Genomic DNA, 20,992 nt, shown 5'->3' with positions numbered 1-20,992 from the left:
TCACACCAGTCTAGTTTGTAAAGTGCGTGGGTGTAAGATGTAATCTTTCTTAAGGGCGTTAGAAACAAACGCCAACCAGATTTAAAGACCAGAATATAGAGGGGGTAGCACACCGCCATTGTATGACATTTAGCTTATGGATAACAGTTTTGAACAGATACAAATTGCAAGGATGGGTGCAGAAATTGAAGTTTCCATTCACAATATCTAGTCACTTGTTAGGAATACTTATCGAATGGCCAGATGGAGGAAAACTAGAAAAATCCTTTGCAACTGGAGAGCTCTCTGACAGTCACAGAGCAGAAAGGGAAGCACTAGCACTAGCTGCTACCATGCTAGCAAATCATCCAAGTTCCCCTCACAGTCAGATTGTCTTTCTAACAGACGCAAAAACAACCCTCCAAAGCCTGCAAAACTCTGATTCCCCTTATATTAAAAACCTCAGAACAGCACTCACAAAGCTCAACCACAACAGCAAAAAAACTGTTATTCAATGGATACCAGTTCACATACAACTAGCAGGAAATGAGAAGGCTGACACACTCGCCAAGAGTGGGAGAACAAACTCACAAGTAAACTCTGCACTCTATCCAGAAGAAATGAAGAAATTAATTGTAGATAAAATAAATGAGAAATGGACGAGCTCCCATCCAAATCACAAGAAAGATGATGCTTACTATAAGCTATCCCGACAAGACCAACGTCTAATCTTTCGACTCAGGACCGGACACAACAGAATGCGACAACACATGTTCCGGAAGCTCAAAATTGGAACCAGTGAAATCATGTGGAGTATCACCAGAAAATGCCGACCACGTCCTCCAAAACTGCTCTCTCTACCAAGAGGCCCGTATAAGACATTGGCCCCAAATCACCCCAATAGAAAGAAAACTATATGGAGAGCTCCCTGATTTGGAAACCACTGCGCAGTTCATCTCATGTATTGGTCTAGTCATATGAACACTCCAACATAACAATGAGAACGATGAAGAAGAAGAAGAAGTTAGGACATTAGAAGAAACAATAAAATCAATTAAGATTCAGGATTTTAATCAATCATTTTGTGTTTTTGCTATATATGTATATATGTAGATTTAAAGAGCTTTTAAAGGGTTAGAAACTACAGCTGGCAATCATACTTTCTATATGACTTTTGAAAAACATAGTAAACAACAAGTGCAGGGTTAAAATACAAATGAATGTGTCCTTCTTCAGTTACTCGCTTCTGAGCTCACAACAGGAAATCAATGTATGAACATTTGTTAGACATCTAGATCTAGATTGCAATAAGAAAAGAATTGTGCACTAATTGAGACCATAGCTAGGGCTGCGTGGCCAAAGACTATTTAATAGATCTATGTCATTTGTGGGATATCAGCATATGTCTATGCAAATAGACCATATAGATCATGCTAGGAGCTAATACCTCGATAGGTATTGGTAAAATGATTAAGATACAGATAATAGCTAGATCTGTTCATGCTAGGAGCTAATACCTCGATAGGTATTGGTAAAATGATTAAGATACAGATAATAGCTAGATCTGTTCATGCTAGGAGCTAATACCTCGATAGGTATTGGTAAAATGATTAAGATACAGATAATAGCTAGATCTGTTCATGCTAGGAGCTAATACCTTGATAGGTATTGGTAAAATGATTAAGATACAGATAATAGCTAGATCTGTTCAAGGAATCTGTTCAATGAATCAATGATGCCAGCTAGATTGACCCTTGTCAAGAGGTGATCAGAAATCACAAATCAAACATTGTTCATGTAGTTTTAAACAATTTCTGGACACTGAATGTACATTTTCATGTCAGAGAATGCCAGTTATGCCAATGCTTTGCATTCACCTTTGTTTTCAAAAAATTTTATATTTTATTAAAGGAGCATGATGACATTTTGTCTTTGTCCTTTTTTTTTTTATATATATTTTTATGCCAGTATTTTATTAGAATGTTACATTTAATTTAAAAAATCTTTTTTATTCTATTTTATTTTTTAAAAAATATTGCAAATTTTTCCAAAGCTTAATTAGTGATATGGATTAGCTTTCACATAATCATTAATTAATTCATTCATTAGATTTAAGTTTAGGAAAGAATAAGTGTAGATATTGGCTTATTTAATCAATTATCTAACACCCAAACTCTTATCTAACCCTGCAGGGGAGGCACACCTGCTTATGATAGATTCAATGGACCCCAGATCACCTCCACCTGGACACCACAGCCACAGGCCCCTCCACCACCCCCACCTTCTCAGGTAAATTCTTTTGTTTGAATACAAATGTACAAGTTGAAATACATTGCTTTTATTTACGTTTCTGTCTTCTATGTCCACCAACAATTGTAATACGTTTCAAACATGGATCAAAACAAACTTGAAAATGGAAAGAAAGCAACACGAAGGAGATCTTTGAATAACAAACAAAACTTTTTTTTAAACATATTTTTTTTAGAAAATAGAAGGTTGTTTTCTCTGTTAAGTTATTAAGTTATTAAACATTCATACATTTTGACTGTTGGCACTTGTTTAGTCAGTGGAAACTCAGTTAAATGTTAGATTATTTTTGCATATGCCATGGAATCGGATTAATCATACAATAATTAGGCAGTGTTGTTTTGGTCTTACTAACCTGATGGTTTAACTAACTGGATTAGACTGTATATGTTTCAGTACTTAAGGATTCAAGCTAAAGTAACTGGTTTTAACTGTATTTCTAATCATAAATCAATTTTTTTCTTTACCATTCCATTGTATTTGATCTTGGTCACAAAAAGAATATTGTGATGTTTATATTCAGTTGATAATGGGGCTATAACAAAACAGTTCAAAAAATTTAGCATGAAACGTAAATACACAACACAGTTATTGATAGTTTTTTGTTGTTTTTTTTGCTGTATACTCATGACCTTTACATCATCATCTGCCCTATAGATCACAAGGTCTGAAAGGGGAACTTTACTTTTTCTACTTTATACTCATGTGTAGCTGGATGAGCCTAAATTGATATTAATTTGATAAGCATTATAAACTAAACAAAAGTTTTAAGACTATTTAGCTTTATTTGTTTAATAAAAAAATAAATCTTTAAATGCCTGTCATAGGATTACTGTCTGAAGACTCTTTAATTAGGCCATAAAAATCCAAGGCATTCCAACCATTACCTGGTCTTCCTTTGGGATTTGTGTCCTGAATATTTATGTCATTCTTATCATGTGACCAAGGAATGTTTTTATAGTTGGGTTATAAATTTGTTTATTGCAACAACCTCTCATTATCATTTCTTATGCTGTCTTGATGACTTAGCTAGCTGCTTTCTAAGGCATTTCATTTTATAGGAGTTATTAAAAAGTTTATAACTCACTCTTTCTGTCTGTCTGGTAAAAAGTTTGCTTTTTCTCCCACATACATTCTCAGACATTTAAACTTTGTACAATTATTAATTGGCATAGATGAGACATGAATCAATTAAAAAAAATTAACTAATTAGTCATTTCTGGTAATTGATTATTTTGTTTGACCAACAAGGGATATTAATCCTTCAGTATTGACAGATACCGTTAAATATTTAGGGTTTTGCCTCCTTAGATAATTGTTCACATTTCTCCCACACCCATTCTCGGATCAAGTAGAAACTTTTAACAATTATTTATTGTACGTAACAAAACATGAATCAATTTCAAAATTAATCAATTAATTATTGGTAATTTAATATTTTGTTTGATGTTGAATAAAGGAAACAACTTCTACATTATTGAGAGATGTAGTTGTTAGTGCAGAGTTCTTTTCTTCCCTTAAGATAAGCTTTGTTGTTTTTTTTTTTAAAAGATTTTTTTACATTTTGCCTGTTTTCAGTCACCAGTCAAAGTACAGTTAAAACAAGATTTCATTATTTATAAGAAAATGTGATTTAAAATCTCTATAAAACTTTTTTTTTTTTTAAATTCAATGTTACACATTAACTTTTGTTGTTATTGGCAGAATTTTAACACCGCCCCTCGACCATTTGGTACGTCAAGTGTCAGCTATGAAACTAATCTCTCTCAGCAAACTTCTAATTTGTCTTTATCAAGGTAAGTCAGTCTCTTTATCAAGGTTGATCTATCTCTAAGTAAATTAAACAAATAAAAACACAAATCAGAAGCTTTGTAGCTTTTTTTTTTTTTTTAAAGTATCCATAATAAATTGTATTTAACTTCTGATCTGAAATTGAAATAAAATATTTTTAAATTAAATAAACAAAAGCTAAAAAAAATCATTTTTTGTCAAAAATTTTTTTTAAAAAATCTTGTATCTTATTTAATTTAAAACAAAGTTAAAATGTAGGATATTTTTTCTGCAGATATTATACACTTCAATTCTTTGCATGCAGACAGTTTGTGTGATTTCCTGTTGAATGATTTTATTGTTTCTTTAGTTCACAATCTAGTCACTGCCAACTTTTACACACAAAAAAAGTGTATTAAATAATAAAAAAAAAACCCCTTAAAATCGGTTTATGTTAATGAGTACTTTTTCAAATTTTTCTTTGGCCAGCTGCATTTCTGTGTTAGTACAATATTTTGTTATAGTCACAATGTACAACATAGTAGCTAAATTCTATCATAAAGTTTTAACAGGTTAAGGTTTAGGAATAAATAAATATCTGTGTAACATTTCTTCAAAATATTAAATTAATTTGAGATTGCTGCATCAAGTTAAAATAATCTAAACAAGACAGAAATACAAAATCAATAATGTTAAGAAATTAGTCTAGCGTCCTTGGCAAAAAAGTTTTAAGCTTAATAGTCTTACAGGTTGTAAAAGAAAAAAATACTTTTCATTATCATTTTAAATTCTTTTGTCTTGCATCTGTGTTTTTGCTCCCACTTCTCTTTTTACTGTGTTTTCCCCTTTTTGGATATTCATTTTATTATTAATTTGCTGTTGCTAACCTCTACCACTAAAAACAGTGAGCCTAAAGAATCCCCACCTTTCCAAAGTGCGGCAGAAAAATATGCGGAGAGAGACGAGCCACCAGACCCAGCCCAGCACCAGTCTAAATCTTTCAAATATTTGGCTAACCTGATGGAGGAAGGAAGAGGTAAAAGTGATTGGCCAGCTGATCGTATAAGACAAATGGTTGACATCAAAGTTCATTAGGATGATCTGAGTCTGATAATTTTTAAAAAGAATCTAAATTTATCTTGTACCGTAAACTAATGGATTATATTTTGTAATGTCAACACATAGTAAAATCAAGGGCTCTCAATATTTGACAGTTCATTGAAGCATGCACAGTTAATAATGTGTTTCCTTAGCCAGCATGACTTTGCCACCTTCACAAACCCTTCTCACATTTTCAGAGTTGAACACAGCCCTAAAGCCACGAGTCGCCCCGACTTCTGCTACTAACAAGCCAGAACCTCCCCGGGGTCCCTCCCCTACTCCTATAGGGCCTGGCAGCCGACCGGGCACTGTCAAGGCCATTGTGTCTCAGAGGTACAACAACCCAATAGGACTTTACTCCAATGAAAACGCTGCCACACAGTTTGAAGGCCAGAGTAAATTTCTGGTTGACAAAGAAGAAGCCTCTGGGTGGGTAACAGATCTACTAACATTTCAGTTTGATAGATAGTATACATTCATGTCTGCCATGTTTGTTTGTTCAGACTTATAGGTTTACTTTTAAAAATTTTATTTCTCTTTGTTACTATAGAAGTAATTTTAAACAGTAGAATTTTTTTTAAATGTTCACTTTGTGTTTGTTTGTTCATTGATGATGACCAAACAGTTAAGAAGTTGTAATGTTGTAACTTCTTAGTCAACATTTACAATTAAACAACACTTGTCCCCACCCACTTTCATTTCTCCAACTTACCAGTATATCGGATAAATGAATGAATTTAATATTTAATGATTTAATTGTCAGGGGAACAAAAAAGTTTTTGTGTCTGTTTGTCTTTGCTATCGGTGTCTTGTATCTATTTTGTGATGGTAAGCTCACAAAATTTGGATTTTTTTATTTTAAAAATCTTTTTACTTTTCGTATGAATGTTTTTCTCAAACAGTTGCCCAAGGCCTTTTTATTAAACTTAAATGAGGACATTTTTCGAAGAACTAATGTCTTGACATTGACCTATCTTACAAAAATGTGTTTTCTGCTTTACTCCAATGAATGATTTCTTATTCATTTAAAGAACAAAATGTTTGCGATAACTTTTAAACTCAATATTTTTTTCTGCATCTATTCTATTTTATCTTATTGGTCATCATCACTGATTTGTTTTATAATTTTGAAAAATTACCTAATTTATCAACTTTTTTTTGCATGCAATACTTTAGCAAATTTCTTTTCAATGTTGAGTTGGCATGAAATAAATGTAACATCTTTCAGTATGGATGGAGCATTTTGATTTAGGTAGTGCAATTTGCTCATGCATGACTACAGATTGTTTTTGTTATGATTGAATATTATTGTTTGAGGATGTGGTATGATTTGGCTTTTTTTTTTTTTATATTTTACTACCGCATGTTGTTTTTTATGTTGCTGCATGCAAATTTGTGTTACATCTAACTCTTTCAGTCTCATTGAGGATCTCCCGCCACCTCCCCCTCCTCTCAATGAGAGTGAGTACGATGAGCTTGGTAGAAAAAGGTATATCCCTTCAGAAACCTACCGACTTGTCTTGGAAGAAACTGGGCTTTTGCCCAAAGATGACGAGCCCAAAGTTGCTCACTCACGCACATTTAAAAAATTGGAACAACAGTTAAACAGGTGGGGCTTAGACTAATAACGACAAAGGTATCATTGCATTTGAAGTTGAGATGAACATTGTATTTATTTTTTCTTAACCCAAGCACAATACTATAATAGGACATGTTTCCATGTGGTAAAACACTTGGTTTCCAAACTGAGTGGTCTTCAGTTTGAATCCCAGTGATGTTTGTTTCATTTTTGGGACGCCCCTCAGTGCTGCCTAATATAAAGGTTACCTACCTTATATTAGAGAAGTTTAGGTGGTTGGACATTGGGCTTACCACATTACACCCATAGAAACATAATATCTCTACATCATTAGTCCCTATAGATCTCAAGGTCTGGAAGTGGTACAGAAAGACATTATTAAAAGGTGAAAATATTAGTTAAGAAAAAAAAAATTTCTGAAACACTCACCTTGAGTAGAAAATATTGCATTTTGCTATTAAAACAATTTATTATCCTTGACAAATAGGCAAATACAGCTTGTTCTTTCCAAGTTATGAAATTGCACAATTCAATTCACTTCTGGCTTTTCTTTTATTATCTCACAATCACTCAGCTTTTAGTCAGTATTTTATTTTTTTGTTAGGGGTTAGTCCAGGAGCATGTTTGATGTGTGCACATTAATACTTGTTGTCTTTATGTTTGTGCTTGTGAGTTTGTGAAAGTTTTTCATCTTTTCTCTTTTTCATTTTAGAATTTAGTAGGCCTACATATTTTAAACCATGAACTTCTCCAGATTTCAACTCTGTTGAACCTGAAAATAAGATTTGTTGTAGTAGATGTAGAACAAGTTACATGTTTAGTTGATTTGTGGCTAGTTCTTAGTATGCAACATTTAAGTGCTGAATATTAATGTTGTTGTAGTTGACATGTTAGTGTTTGTCTGCATACATAAAAACATTAACCCTAGAATATTGATGGCTGAGACTAAAGTGTGATTCTCATCTTTGTTTTTTTATTGCTTCAAAATATGGATTGTAGATGAGTCTCTAATCTCTTTTTTTTTTTTGTCATCCCAGTGCTGGAAATACATCGAGCTATGTGCCCCCTTACAGTAAGTGTAGTGTTATCTGGCTTTTGGTGTGGGTGTTTTATAATTATCTTTTTTTTTTTTTTTTTTTAAGTTTCTAATTTATGCTACATTAAAAATTAAGACTTTAAATTTGTATGCATGATTTTCAGAACCTGTGACAACTCCTACTTTCACTCCATCCACTCCTGTGTACCAACCTCCGCCACCACCCCCACCACCAGTGGCGTCTGCTCCTAAGCCTTGGGCACCAGCCCCAGCTCCGATAAGCAACCCCACTCCCAAGCCTTTTGGTTCAACGGCTGCCCCGAAGCCCACTGGACAGGGAGCTACAAGAGGTAAAAAAGGAGATGCCGCCATGAACCCAGCTGCTCTGCCCTCTATTGGTCGCATCCCATTGTGCTCTGGATGTAACATGCCGATCAGGTAACCAGACAATAAGATAAATCAATAGACATGGATCTCTTCATTTAACAAATTCGAGTCAATCTGAGGGCATCAGGTTGCAACTTATGGTTCTATGTATCTCAATGTATATTAATATATGTATAGAGTTTGCACATTATCTGGAGTTAATACAAAAATAACTGCTAAAGTTACACTCAAAGTTTTACAGTTGATTCTTGATAGTCTGATGGTTACAGGACCAAAGGGGGTGCTGGATTTCTGAAAACATTACCAAAGGTCAACTGTATCTCAAAGAATTTAAACATATATGTCAAGAATATAAAATAAACAATAAACAGTGTACATTGACTACATGAATATAGGTCAGCACAGCATCAAATTACTGACTGTGTTGGATTACAAAGTGTCGGACTATCAAGTGTCAACTGTACTTACTAAACATGTATTAAGAGTCAACTGTACTTACTAAACTTGTATCAAGAGTCAACTGTAATTACTAAACTTGTTTATAAATAAAACTAAATATTTGTAATGTATTTAGAGCATAGCAGAGCTTTTAAATACTTGAACAACTTCTACTCTTCTTTATTCAGAGGTCCATTTGTTACTGCCCTAGGCAAGTGTTGGTGCCCTGATCACTTTGTCTGTGCCAACCCTCAGTGTGGTATTAAACTTCTGGATATTGGCTTTGTGGAGGAAGGAGGCTTCCTGTACTGTGAGAGAGATTATGCCAACTATTTTGCCCCTCATTGTGATAGGTGTGGCAAAGCTGTCATTGGTGTAAGTATATGTCTTTATATGTTTTGAATGTCAGATGAATACAATGATTATTATGTCTTGGCCCCAAACTTTTTCAAAGGAATGTTGGTGGGTTATGTTTTAGCTCTGGTCCATTTCAAGACTATTCTTCTTCTTATAGCCAGCTTTTTGCTGTTGAGCTGTGAGTTCTTTTGCAGACTGTGCCAAGGAAAAATAGTGTGCTGTTCTCTTCAGTTTTTCAGCACTGCTGTACAGGGTGCTAAAAAAGAAGATGATAAGTGTTGGTATGTGGGATTTATTTTAAGATGGTAATTTAACAGAGGTGTGTGTCCTGTTCTTAGTTGGAAGAGTTTGAGTTTTTGGCACATCGGCATAATTTAGGCCATGTCGAGCCTGTAATCCTTCAAGGATTACTCTCCCTTCATATCACCAGAGCTAAATTCCATACAGTTAAATCATTAAAAGCAAGGTCTATTCACAGTTAAAATAGTAAAATTAGTAAAAATTTCATAATTTAGTAAAAATCTTTTCTAAATATTATATGTTCATAATTTCACAAATCAAATCTTCATAGACAACCCCACCTCCCGGACAAAGCCCAGTACCTTCCCAGGGTTGACACTATCGAACAGTATTTTTAAGTTGTGCCCTCTAAAAAATTTTCCCCTAATATCCTAGTATCTGGGGCAATCAATGAGGATATGTTCCACAGTGAGACAAGAGTCACAATACTCACAAAGTGGGGGCTCCTCTCTCTTCAGCACAAAGGAGTGCGTAATGTAGGTGTGGCCAATCCTAAGTCTGGACATGGTCGTGCTTCTACGCCTTGTCAGACCCTTAGGTGTGGGCCGCCACCTGACATCTGTCACAACCTGTCTGAGTTTGTTGTGGGTCTCAGCCTCTCACCGATCCTGCCACTCTCGATAGGTGGCAGAGGCAATACTTTGTCTCAGGTCCAAGCAGAGAATTTGGGTTCCTGACACTGCATGATTTAGGAGTCTCTTTGCTTCTCTGTCTGCGGCTTCGTTTCCCTCTATGCCCACATGGGAGGGGATCCAGTTGAAGGTGACATCCCTACGGTCAGCGTTATTTGGTCCAAAAGCTTTAGGCTCTTATGTACCAATGGAATGTCAGTCTTCATCCGTCCCTAAGCTTGCAATGCAGATTTGGAGTCGGAGAATATGATAAATTTCCTCCTTTCTGATGCTTTGATGGCCATTAGTGAAAGCGATATTGCAAGGAAGATTGTAGATTGCTCTTTGCGGGGGAGGAAGTTAATACTGTCCAGTTTGTTTGGCATGGTCATTTCTTTGTACATAGCTCTGCCTGTGTTTTCTGATGCCAATTGGGTGAGCCACTCCTCTTTGTGACAGTATAAAGCACATACCACATAACCAGGTAGTCATAGTTATTTTTGGACATACATATAGGCATATTAAAATTACTTTGCTTTAGAGCTAGTATTGCAAATTATTATCAGGCTTAGTCATAAAAAAAAGAAAATATTTTTATATTTACAAAACTAGGGTGTCTACTGCAGTCAGGGGCGGACTGGGTGTCCAAATGGCCTGGGTATTTCTATTTCATCTGGCTTATAAATTGAATATTATATGGTGGACATCCAATTCTAGGTCTACCTTTCCTCAAAATCATTATGTTAGATTTGATAATGTATTGATAACTGTACACATGTATACAGGGAATATGAATAAACCTGTAACAATTTAATACGTGCCTTAGTGACATCCATGACGCCCTTATCTTATAAAATACAGACATAAATTCAAAAAAGAAGATGATTACTGTGGTCCTACTGACCTATTTGGGTACCGGTACCAGCCATAGCCAGTCCGCCCCTGACTGCAGTGCATCTACATCTTAATAGACAACATTATAGCACTGTCTGCATATTAACTTTAGCTAAATTAATATTTTGATTAAACTATTTTCTTAAAATTTTTTTTTTTTAGATTTTTAACTTAAAAAAATAATTGTTATATCTGAAGAAAATCAAGTTATTTATGTATGCATTATGTCTTTTTTCCCCAGGAGTGTTTAACTGCTTTGAACAAGAGTTACCACCCTGAGTGCTTCACTTGTACCCAATGTAGACAACCCATAGGTGGCACCAAGTTCCACATTGAGGATGGAAAGTTCTACTGCGAAGCTGGTAGGTTCCATTGGAAATCTAAATTTGTCCATATGATTTGTTTCCATCATTTGGACAACTTTTGATAGTTTTGTTTTCATAATAGTTTCTTAGTGAAGACAATGTTCTGGTATTTTTCAAGGACTGAAAGTTTTCAATTTTATATCTGCATACAAGATGCCAAAAAGTATTTGCTTCCACTATTATTAAATGTTTGTTATTGAGGAACATCTCTGTAGGAGTCAGATTTCCACACTGAGCCCATAAAGAATGATAACATTGTGAAATATATATTAATAATATCCTTTTATTATCCTAATTGTTTTGTTTGTTTTTACTTTTCATGATGCTATTTTTAACAACTAAAAAGTTTTACTTGTGGCACTAATGTTTTAACAATTGGTTTCTTTCAGACTGGGCTGCTATGTTCCAGACCATGTGCTCAGGATGTAACTTCCCCATTGAGCCTGGGGACAGATGGGTTGAAGCTTTAGGGAAAAACTTTCACTCTGAATGTTTTAATTGTGCGGTAAGTTTAAATTATTGATCAAATAGTCAGATTAATGTCATGTTACAGACTTAAACAAGACAAAGTTTGGGAACAAAAAAAATGTCAATAAGCTAAAAAAAAAAAAAGCAATGTAAAAAAAAAGTTAAGACACGAAAGCAGTGCAAATTGTTTGGAAGCAGCTTCAACTAAATCTAATTATAAGGTAAAAAACTCATTAAGAAATACTCTTTTTCTTTTAAATTAATTTGTTAAACTATTAAATGTTTTTTAATTTGATTGAGTTGTTTGAGAATTTATCCTCGTTCTCTTTGCTCAAGTTTTGTTTCTAGATGTGAACTGACTATCTCATAAATGTGATGCTGACTGACAAAACCTCATTAGCTCAAAAAGTTTAAAGAAAATGTTAAAACAGAATTGACCTTTCCAAGCATTTTGAATTTCAATTAAATTCTTCTCATTTTACTATTATTTTGTAAAATCATTTGTGAAAATCCACTTACTAAATACATTTAGTGTTACTTTGTGACCACACAATATTTTTTTAACTTTTATGGATTATTTTTTAATCCAGCAAAGGAACATTCACTTGAATAAAGTGATTACAGAAACTGTTTAGAATTAAATGAACAGTTCTTTATTTGTATTCATGCATTGAATATAGAGGCACAGTCAAATAAATCCCTTACATCATCTTTGTTAATAGCATTTTATCATGACAGTTTGGGTAACCAAATCCCTCCATAGTCGTCAACAGTGCTTAGCAGGATATCACTTGTTGTGAATCATAAATATGAAAATGCATTATTTTAGTCATAGGTGTAGGCTTATGTCTCAACAATTGTGCCTGTAAAGATCACAACAAGAAAAAATAATTACAAAGATAACATTCAGACATTTTTTTTTGTTTCATCTTATATCAACTAATCTTTTGTTTCAATTCAATACACACTAAACATTACATGCACATTATTTACATATCAGCACATCTTCATTTATAAAAAAATAACAACTAAATCCTAGAACAGAAAAAAATATATTACTATAAATAAAACATGTATAAAGTTCGTAATTTAAATACCCCACATATAGAATGATAGAAAAGAAAAAATTCATTTAAGCATTACAACCATAACAATAATGAGGCAATATTATCTACTAATGTTAATTAGAATAATGCATTGTTACTCATGGAAACACAATAAAAACTCTAAAACATGTATATTAGAGATGAGACTTTTTTTTTTTCCCAATCCAATTTTTTATTTACCTAAATAATTTATGAGGAGTCTATACAAATGAAAAATTTTAAATCAAATTTAATTCTAAAAAATTTTCTGATGAAAATTGGAAACATGTTAACATTGTAAAAACTTATTTATGAAAGATTTTTTGGTGAAATAAATTTTTAACAAATTATTTTTTCACCACTTAATAGGTACAATTTTTTTTTAATAAATTGCCAAATAAAAAAAAATCTTTTAGGAAATTCAATGCCTTACAATTCTATATATATTCATATGGTCTCTAGATACTGCAGTATTTTCCTGCTTGATCCCTCTCCTTTAGGCTTGACTTCCTTATCCAGTTGGCCTCCTTCAGCCGTAGAATGACTATGGTTCATCTCATAGAAAACTTGTTCATGTGACTGTAGAGTCCTATTCTCAAATGTTGTCTCCAGGTTTTTTAATTTGGGCTTTGTATAAATAAAGTGAAAGCATGGGGGCATTATTTCTGGTTGGAACTATGTCCCCCACACCGCAGCTCCCCCCTCCTCCCGCTGATGTGACAAAAAAATCTCAAATATCTGATACAGTTTGGGATCACTAGTTTCGCAGGTTGGCTTACCAGCTCCTGATTTGTCCTCAAGGCTGTCTCCCGAAGCCCTTTCAATGTTTAGGTACATCAGCAAAGCAGCTGAGGATTGGGTCAGAGTTTTTCTTCTCTTAATTGGGTAGCCACCAAGGCTAATGAGTCACTCCTGCCCAAAGCTTACTGGCTTAAGCAACAGTTGCTCCCCTTTGCCCCCTTTTTTTTTTGTCATATATCTTATGAAAATATTTGATACAATAAGAAAGACATTATAATATTTACAAACATAAAAACCTGACAATCTTTTTAAAATTGCATTAGAATGAGATGATTATGTGATAAAAGAGAGATTATGTATGGATTTCTACAATCCAAGAGTTTATCTCTAAATAAAGTTACAAAATACTTGTAGGTAACTGATAATTCTAAAACTGAGGCTATTTTAATTGTAACTGTTCAGGAAATATAAAATGATCTAAACATGGACAAAAAAATCACCTGATCTAGTTTAGCAAACAACAATTATTATAATTTAAATACCAATAATGAATTTTTTTAGTCATTAACAGATTTTGACTGGCAGCATCACAAATAACTCATCAAAATTGTAAAAAGTTTTCTACAAAATAATGCTTTTTTGATAGTCTTTTCTATTAACATGTTTTTTACTAGTTATAGAAAGACATCATATATTTTTTATTTTAAAATTCTAAAAAATCACATTTTTATTTATTAAAAATGAAAACTATGCAACAAAGTCTAAATTTGTTGGTTTGTTACATTGACACTTAGTTTATATTTTAGATTGCCTTTGTAAACAAAATTTTTTTTCTTGCTAATTATATTATTTGATTCTTTGCTGCTAGTTAAGTGTTTTTATTTTCGTAACCTTTATGTTTTGAACTTTGTTGATTTTACTGTCTTAAAACTGACAGATGTTTCAAAAACATTGTTCATTGTTCAGCTGTTACTAATTGGACTGACCTATGTAACTGCTTTACATCTAACATTTGTCATGTCTGTGCAGACATTAGACAGAATAGAGCAGACTATACCTTTTCCTCTGTGGCTATCAATTCCATTTCATCTATCTTGAGCTCATTTCACCGAGATTTCTTTACACTTTTCTTTGTGCATGTTAAGAGACATGATTTTTTAATGAGCTAAAATGTAGGATATTTTAATTTGGGCTCCTGAGAACAGTAAAGGTAACACTAACTATAAGTATTATCTTTAGATATATTTACATAATGCATATACTTTTTGATAAGGCTTGTATATACAGTTCAAACAAGTAATGTTAAATATTTCTACTTTATGTTCAAAAGAAGAAACAATTCTTTTAGTATTTGAAATTACTTTACCATCTATTCAGTGTTAATTAGTTAATTAACACTGAATAGATGGTAAAGTCAATTCAAATACTATACATATTCATGAAATACATATGAATGAATGTGTCATAGCTTTACATAGGGACGGTCATGTGTAAAATACTGATACTCAGTAATAAGAAAAAAGTTAATTGTTCTTTCCCCTAAGTCCCATAGATGGAACACTAGGCCTAAATGATAAATATATTTTTTTAATTAATTCAATGATTAATGAAGTGATCCTTTTAATAGTGTCTAGTCAGGCAGCAGGAGTAAATGTGCACAATTTTAGCTCCATAGGGTAATGAAAGGATTTTTCGTTACTATACAAAAGTGTGAGTTATTGGTAGGAATTGAATCAAGTATTACAATAATTAATCTATAACAAGAGTTTACCTTGTCACAATATCCTGGCATTTGTTTTTCTTTTCTCCTTACAGACATGTCAAGTAAATCTGGAAGGGCAACAGTTTTGTGCCAAAGGGGGCAAACCTTTCTGCAAGAAACATGCCCGCTAGGATGACTGAACTCAAAATAGAGAACAAATAAAAAAAAAAAAGTTTTAGACGTTTAAATTAATAAAGACAAGATGATAACCATTAGTTTCCTATGTACATAAACATATAAACTTGTCATGATAACTTAAAGTACTAGTGAATGTGACTATTCAGGATGTCGGAGAGTGCATTTAGTCAAAAGACAATAGTCCTGTAATGTGTGTAGTTTTAATACTGTAGACTACTGTATGGGGAGTGGTCTTCATGAATAGCATGCTGGTAAATCTTAAAAGAAATTGGGGGAGGGGGGTATTTACTTTTAGGCATGACCTAATCAGTCTTTGTAACCCTTTATACACATATATACATATATTCTTTTCATGCAGGCAGACTGCGTTTAATTTTCCTCAAAGTCCTTGCATGATAAGCACAACGTGTTGTAGGCTTTTTTGTTTGTTTCTTGCACTTGAAAGAGTCCTGACCTGATGACATTACTTAACGTTCTGGTGTGCTAGGTGTCGTGCAGTGTTTCTCCTGTGTTCATGAAGCTGGGTTTTTCAGTTTCTGAAAAATACTTATAAAGATTTAGTACAATTATTGTACACGTAATTAGTAAATTAAGATGTACAGTACACATACATCCTTCTTGTGGCAAGGTTTGTTGGTTTGCATTGCTTATTTTATTATAAAGCTATTTCAGTACAAGAAACTTTCCATTCAACTAGTTAAATTACAGTTTCCTAGCATGCTGCATCAACCTTATTGGGATAATAACTTATAAATATTGACAGTACATATGTATTAGTTTTTTTTTATTTCTACTATGATATATTTTGTCTAATCATCAAGATTTTTAATTCCTCTTATACAAATTAAGGTTTAAAAATGTGAGAATGTTTATTCACATAGATCTAAAAGTATTTATATCTTTTTACTAAAAGTATTGGAAAATTGGAAAAATTTGCATTTAATAAAGATGAATTTAATAAAAAGGTAAATATAATCAAGTAAGTTAAAACTAAATGTTGGTTTGCATAATTCATTCAATTGTGTGTTCTTCCAGTTTGAATTGTCTCAACAGTTTTGTCCTCAATACTCTTACCTGCATATATTAATTCATGGTATAGATCTAAAGATGTATATGAAAAAAAACACAAAAAAACTAGCATAACGAAACAAAAGAGTGTTTAATCCCTATATTTTGTTTCTGCAGTATACCTTTGAGTCAACTCCACCGTATAGAATAGTTCCCAGAGATTGTCTGTAGATCTTTGGTTGCAGCGCTACCCTGTGCAATCCAAACCATGACATCTGACCTGTTGTAGCTACCAGAAAATGATTTTGACAATAACTTTTTATTACTTGTCTCAAATTGAAATTTTTCACTGAACACAATAGAGAAGTTTCAATTGTAACTATTTGTAGTTACAATTTTACATATCTGAATCATCATTATTATATTTTTGTTATTGTCACATAAATAGTGTTACAACAAAACTCAGTTTAACTTTAATGTCAAACAACTTAAAATATCTGCTCTCTATACCTGCACTATGCTTTATAATTTATGATTCATTGAAAAATATTTTTATGAAGATTTAATTTTATATTTCTAATTATATGATTTTGAACTTTGTTAGCAATTTAAATCTTTCACAATTTTTTTTATAAGCATTCAATAACAAAGTTTACTTTTCAAACTGTGATAACAAAAAAATGCTTGTGGTTACATATCTCTGTTTTGTGGTCATGTTCAACAAACCTTTGATGACTGGCATAAAACTAAATCTATCTGTACATATGATATGAACTGCCTTCACTGAATAAAATACTAAATTAAAGAATTCCCTTGTGTTACCGTCAGTCTGTTACTGTCAGTCAGTTCCAGTCAGTCAATGTCCGTTGTGTGAAGAATGTATGTTTGTTTTGATCTCTTCTAAATAATTCAATGTTTTCTTAGATGTGAGTGGGGTAGAAGTAAAGTTGTATTTTGATTGATCCACTGTTACTATGACTAAGTGTACACTGCTGTTCAATTGCTGTGCCTGTCATGGCATTAGTTTGAAATTGTTATCCACTGGCTGAGTCAATTGGACATGTTATTATGACTGAGTGAATAGCTTACAGAAATGTACACTGATGTGCTGGAAAATAAATGTGTAGGATTATAACCAATATACAGTCTATTATGTCTTAATGTTTATACCAAATGATTTGGCCAGCTGGTCACTATATTTACATCACATGGTCGCTTATTGTATTCATATTATCTTTTTATGATATTTCTAGAGCATGAGATCTATGGCAATGAGTTTATAAATATATTGTCTTGAAGTATTTGAGCCAAGTCCCTTTACCCTTCTACTCTTGAGTTTTGGTTTCGGGAATTCCCTTTTTATACTGACCAAAAAAAATGATGACTGACTAAATTTGAATAGTGCTGTGTTTAAGAGCCAATGTAATTTCAGTGTATCTTTAGAAAAGGTTTTTAATAATTCAATACTACATCTATGTGTAGCCTTTACGACATATTTTCAAATAAATGTTTATTTAACCAATCGATGGATGTTAAGAAGTTGGCAATGTGTGTTTTATTTAATTTACATTGCGATGCATTGCTCCATAGTAGCAGGCGACAATGTTGAATTATGGCATTTTTATCTAGATCTAACATTTTAAGTTGATTCTCGATGTCCTATTGATCCATTCTGAACATTTTGAACTTCATCTCCTTATAACTTGCACGCTGTGTGATCTTAATACACTTTAAAAAAAATTAAAGCATTAAAATATTGCTCCTAAAAATTTTACATTCAGTTTTTTTTTTTAGATTTCTTAGTAAAATTGTTGAAAGTGTTAAAACTTTGCACTTCTTCAGAGTATCCTTTATGTCTGTACTCTCTTATTCTGCTAATAAAAATTTCCGCTTCCAGCTTTGGATGGCTGCCTGGTTGTGCGGTTTGCTCGCTGGACTGTCGTTCGAATTTATCGATGGTCGAGGGTTCAAATCCTGCCCGCTCCCATCCTCCGTGGTCTTGCGGAAGGTTTGGACTAGGAAGTAAACTATCTTCAACTCTGAAGGAACATCCGAAACATGTAAAACATTTTACAAAAATTTTATTTTACAAATAAGTTTGTTGAAAATTATCAGAGGATCAAATTAACAATGGTGACTAAATATTTTCCTAATAACAAGTCATTAACAACAAGCATTCAGCAAAGAACGAAATATAAAAGTATGATAGACTGTTAAATAGATCATACCTAGGACTAGGTGCAAATTAAGTAGTCTATGTCAAAAATATCCTCTCTGGGCATAACAAGTATATAAAATAAAATGTTTGAATTAAGAACTAATGTATATGCCAGGAGGTTCTTTTTTATTTCATGCAAAAAAACAAAACAACATAAAAATACACATCATAAAAAAAGTATTCTTCAAATATTAGAATGTGCAAACTTCTTTCCAAAAACATTATTGTTTAGGATCAATGTGTTAATTTCGTTGTTTATCATAAACTTTATGTAAATTACAATCTATGTCAAAAGTTTTCAAGGCAATATTAATTGTTTCTGTAAAGATGAAAAGAAAAGAAAGATTTTAAAATTGTAAATTTAGTTTGTTATTTAGCAGAGATGAACTATTATTATTATGCACATGACCCTTCTTATTTTAATACTCTATCTGTAGGTGTCACTGTGATTCTATAGGCAACTAATCCTTTTTTTTTGTTTCACGAAAAACTAATTCTGATATCTTAAAGTCCACACGTTCATGTTTTTATAACAATCTTTGCTTTGTTGTCTTTGTGATTTGTAGATAGTTGACTACTGATGTTATCTTCTGCTTACTTAGAACACCAGAGTAGATGCCCCTTGTGGCCTTGCTGTTTATTCTTTTACTTACACTTTCACCATAGCCAATTAATAATATGCAAATTTATTACTATTATTTGAATGTGATGTAAACATTTCTTTTTTTGTGGTGCTATTTAATGTAAGATAAACATATCTGAAATAGTTTTTTCAAAGACAGAAATTTATTTTGATTATGTTTTGTTATTGCATATTTATAATGTCTTCCTGTTTTTGGTTTATTTTTAAGTACTTTAGGTCATAGATCTATGAAATTTAATAAACTTTTCTCCCAGTAATAGAAAATTAATTTGTCTTGGGTTTTTCTTGTTTCTTTACATCAAAATTATGTATGTTGATCATCTTATATGTAAAGTAGAAAGTAAGGAGTATGTATGTCCCGCATAGAATTCAAAACCGTTTGACCAATCGTGATAGAGTGTGTCATAAATGTTCCTTAGATCTATGCCGAAATCGGTGTGTGTTTTAAATGTTCCTCCAACAACCCGATTGGTTAAAAAGTTTCGTTGCAAAACCAAAAATATGAAGCCATGTTTGACAGTTCTAAATCAAATCCACTAGATCAGTAAACTAAGACCTGCAGGCCACGGGTCATTTCCGGCTAAATGCAAATAAATAAATACACTTAAGCAAAAAATTAAATTAACAAAGACTTGGAGATTTTCAGCGACTACAACAATTACAGGGGCTGAAGGAGGCATGGGCGTAGCCAGGATTTTTTTTCGGGGTGAGGTTGGTCCCCCCCCCCCGCCCCCCAAAAAAATATGTGTGTGTGTGTATATATACATAATAGATCTTTATTACATTCTGACCCTTCATTCTTTTGGAAGACGTTTATTGTAGGTTCTCTCTGGAGTTAGTAGACTCCCTGCCCTTGCCAGCAAGGGGGTCTGGAGGAGCGCTGCGAGCTTCGCCCCGCCGCAAAGCACTATTTCCGGTATTGAAAGCCAACAAAATGCATATTCTGAGGTACCTTTAGTGCATTATCCTGATATATAAGTTTTATTTCAAAAACCTAATCTGCTATTCTTTCTTACTTAGAACCTGCCGCGCCGTTTCAGCGTACTGTGCGGCAAGCTGCTTCCACAAAAATCTGTCACTGGCATTTACTTCCCCAACTTAGGTACCCATGAGAGTTGGGTTGCATCTGGGACGTCCTAAGAATCCGGAAGTTTAAGGTCCCGTATATTAACGGGATTTGAACTCAATTCAAAAGCTAAGCTCTTGACCACTCAACCACAACGCACCAATACATCGGAAATTAGTGGGACACATAGAATAAAGCTACAATACATCGGAAGTCATTGGGACACATTGAATAAAGCTACAATACATCGGAAGTCATTGGGACACATTGAATAAAGCTACAATACATCGGAAGTTAGTGGGACACATTGAATAAAGCTACAATACATTGGAAGTTAGTGGGACACATTGAATAAAGCTACAATACATTGGAAGTTAGTGGGACACATTGAATAAAGCTACAATACATCGAAGTTAGTGGGACACATTGAATAAAGCTACAATACATTGGAAGTTAGTGGGACACATTGAATAAAGCTACAATACATTGGAAGTTAGTGGGACACATTGAATAAAGCTACAATACATTGGAAGTTAGTGGGACACATTGAATAAAGCTACAATACATTGGAAGTTAGTGGGACACATTGAATAAAGCTACAATACATTGGAAGTTAGTGGGACACATTGAATAAAGCTACAATACATTGGAAGTTAGTGGGACACATTGAATAAAGCTACAATACATTGGAAGTTAGTGGGACACATGGAATAAAGCTACAATACATCAAAAGTAATTG

At 33.1% G+C, this 20,992-nt stretch overlaps 1 protein-coding gene across 3 annotated transcripts in view; it reads left to right on the top strand.

Moving 5' to 3' along the window:
- Window positions 1–19,455, top strand: part of LOC106056279 (PDZ and LIM domain protein 7-like) — a 38,696-nt gene extending 19,241 nt beyond the window's left edge. For 2 of the 3 annotated variants that reach the window (XM_013212938.2, XM_013212939.2), the window contains 11 exons: window positions 2,172–2,268; window positions 3,991–4,082; window positions 4,962–5,092; window positions 5,355–5,586; window positions 6,575–6,766; window positions 7,774–7,808; window positions 7,937–8,210; window positions 8,786–8,972; window positions 11,001–11,121; window positions 11,514–11,629; window positions 15,234–19,455. In XM_013212938.2, coding sequence (XP_013068392.2) covers window positions 2,172–2,268; window positions 3,991–4,082; window positions 4,962–5,092; window positions 5,355–5,586; window positions 6,575–6,766; window positions 7,774–7,808; window positions 7,937–8,210; window positions 8,786–8,972; window positions 11,001–11,121; window positions 11,514–11,629; window positions 15,234–15,311 — 1,555 coding nt within the window. In that variant the 3' untranslated portion in view covers window positions 15,312–19,455. The remainder of the gene's footprint in view (window positions 1–2,171; window positions 2,269–3,990; window positions 4,083–4,961; window positions 5,093–5,354; window positions 5,587–6,574; window positions 6,767–7,773; window positions 7,809–7,936; window positions 8,211–8,785; window positions 8,973–11,000; window positions 11,122–11,513; window positions 11,630–15,233) is intronic. The other variant, XM_013212940.2, reaches the window with a different exon arrangement.
- Window positions 19,456–20,992: the final 1,537 nt, after the last annotated feature.

Source organism: Biomphalaria glabrata, chromosome 2, assembly GCF_947242115.1.
Source record: "Biomphalaria glabrata chromosome 2, xgBioGlab47.1, whole genome shotgun sequence".
Classification (NCBI taxonomy): Eukaryota; Metazoa; Mollusca; class Gastropoda; family Planorbidae; genus Biomphalaria; species Biomphalaria glabrata.
The sequence above is the reverse complement of the archived record's forward strand: the minus strand, read 5'-3'. Positions and strand labels throughout refer to the sequence as shown.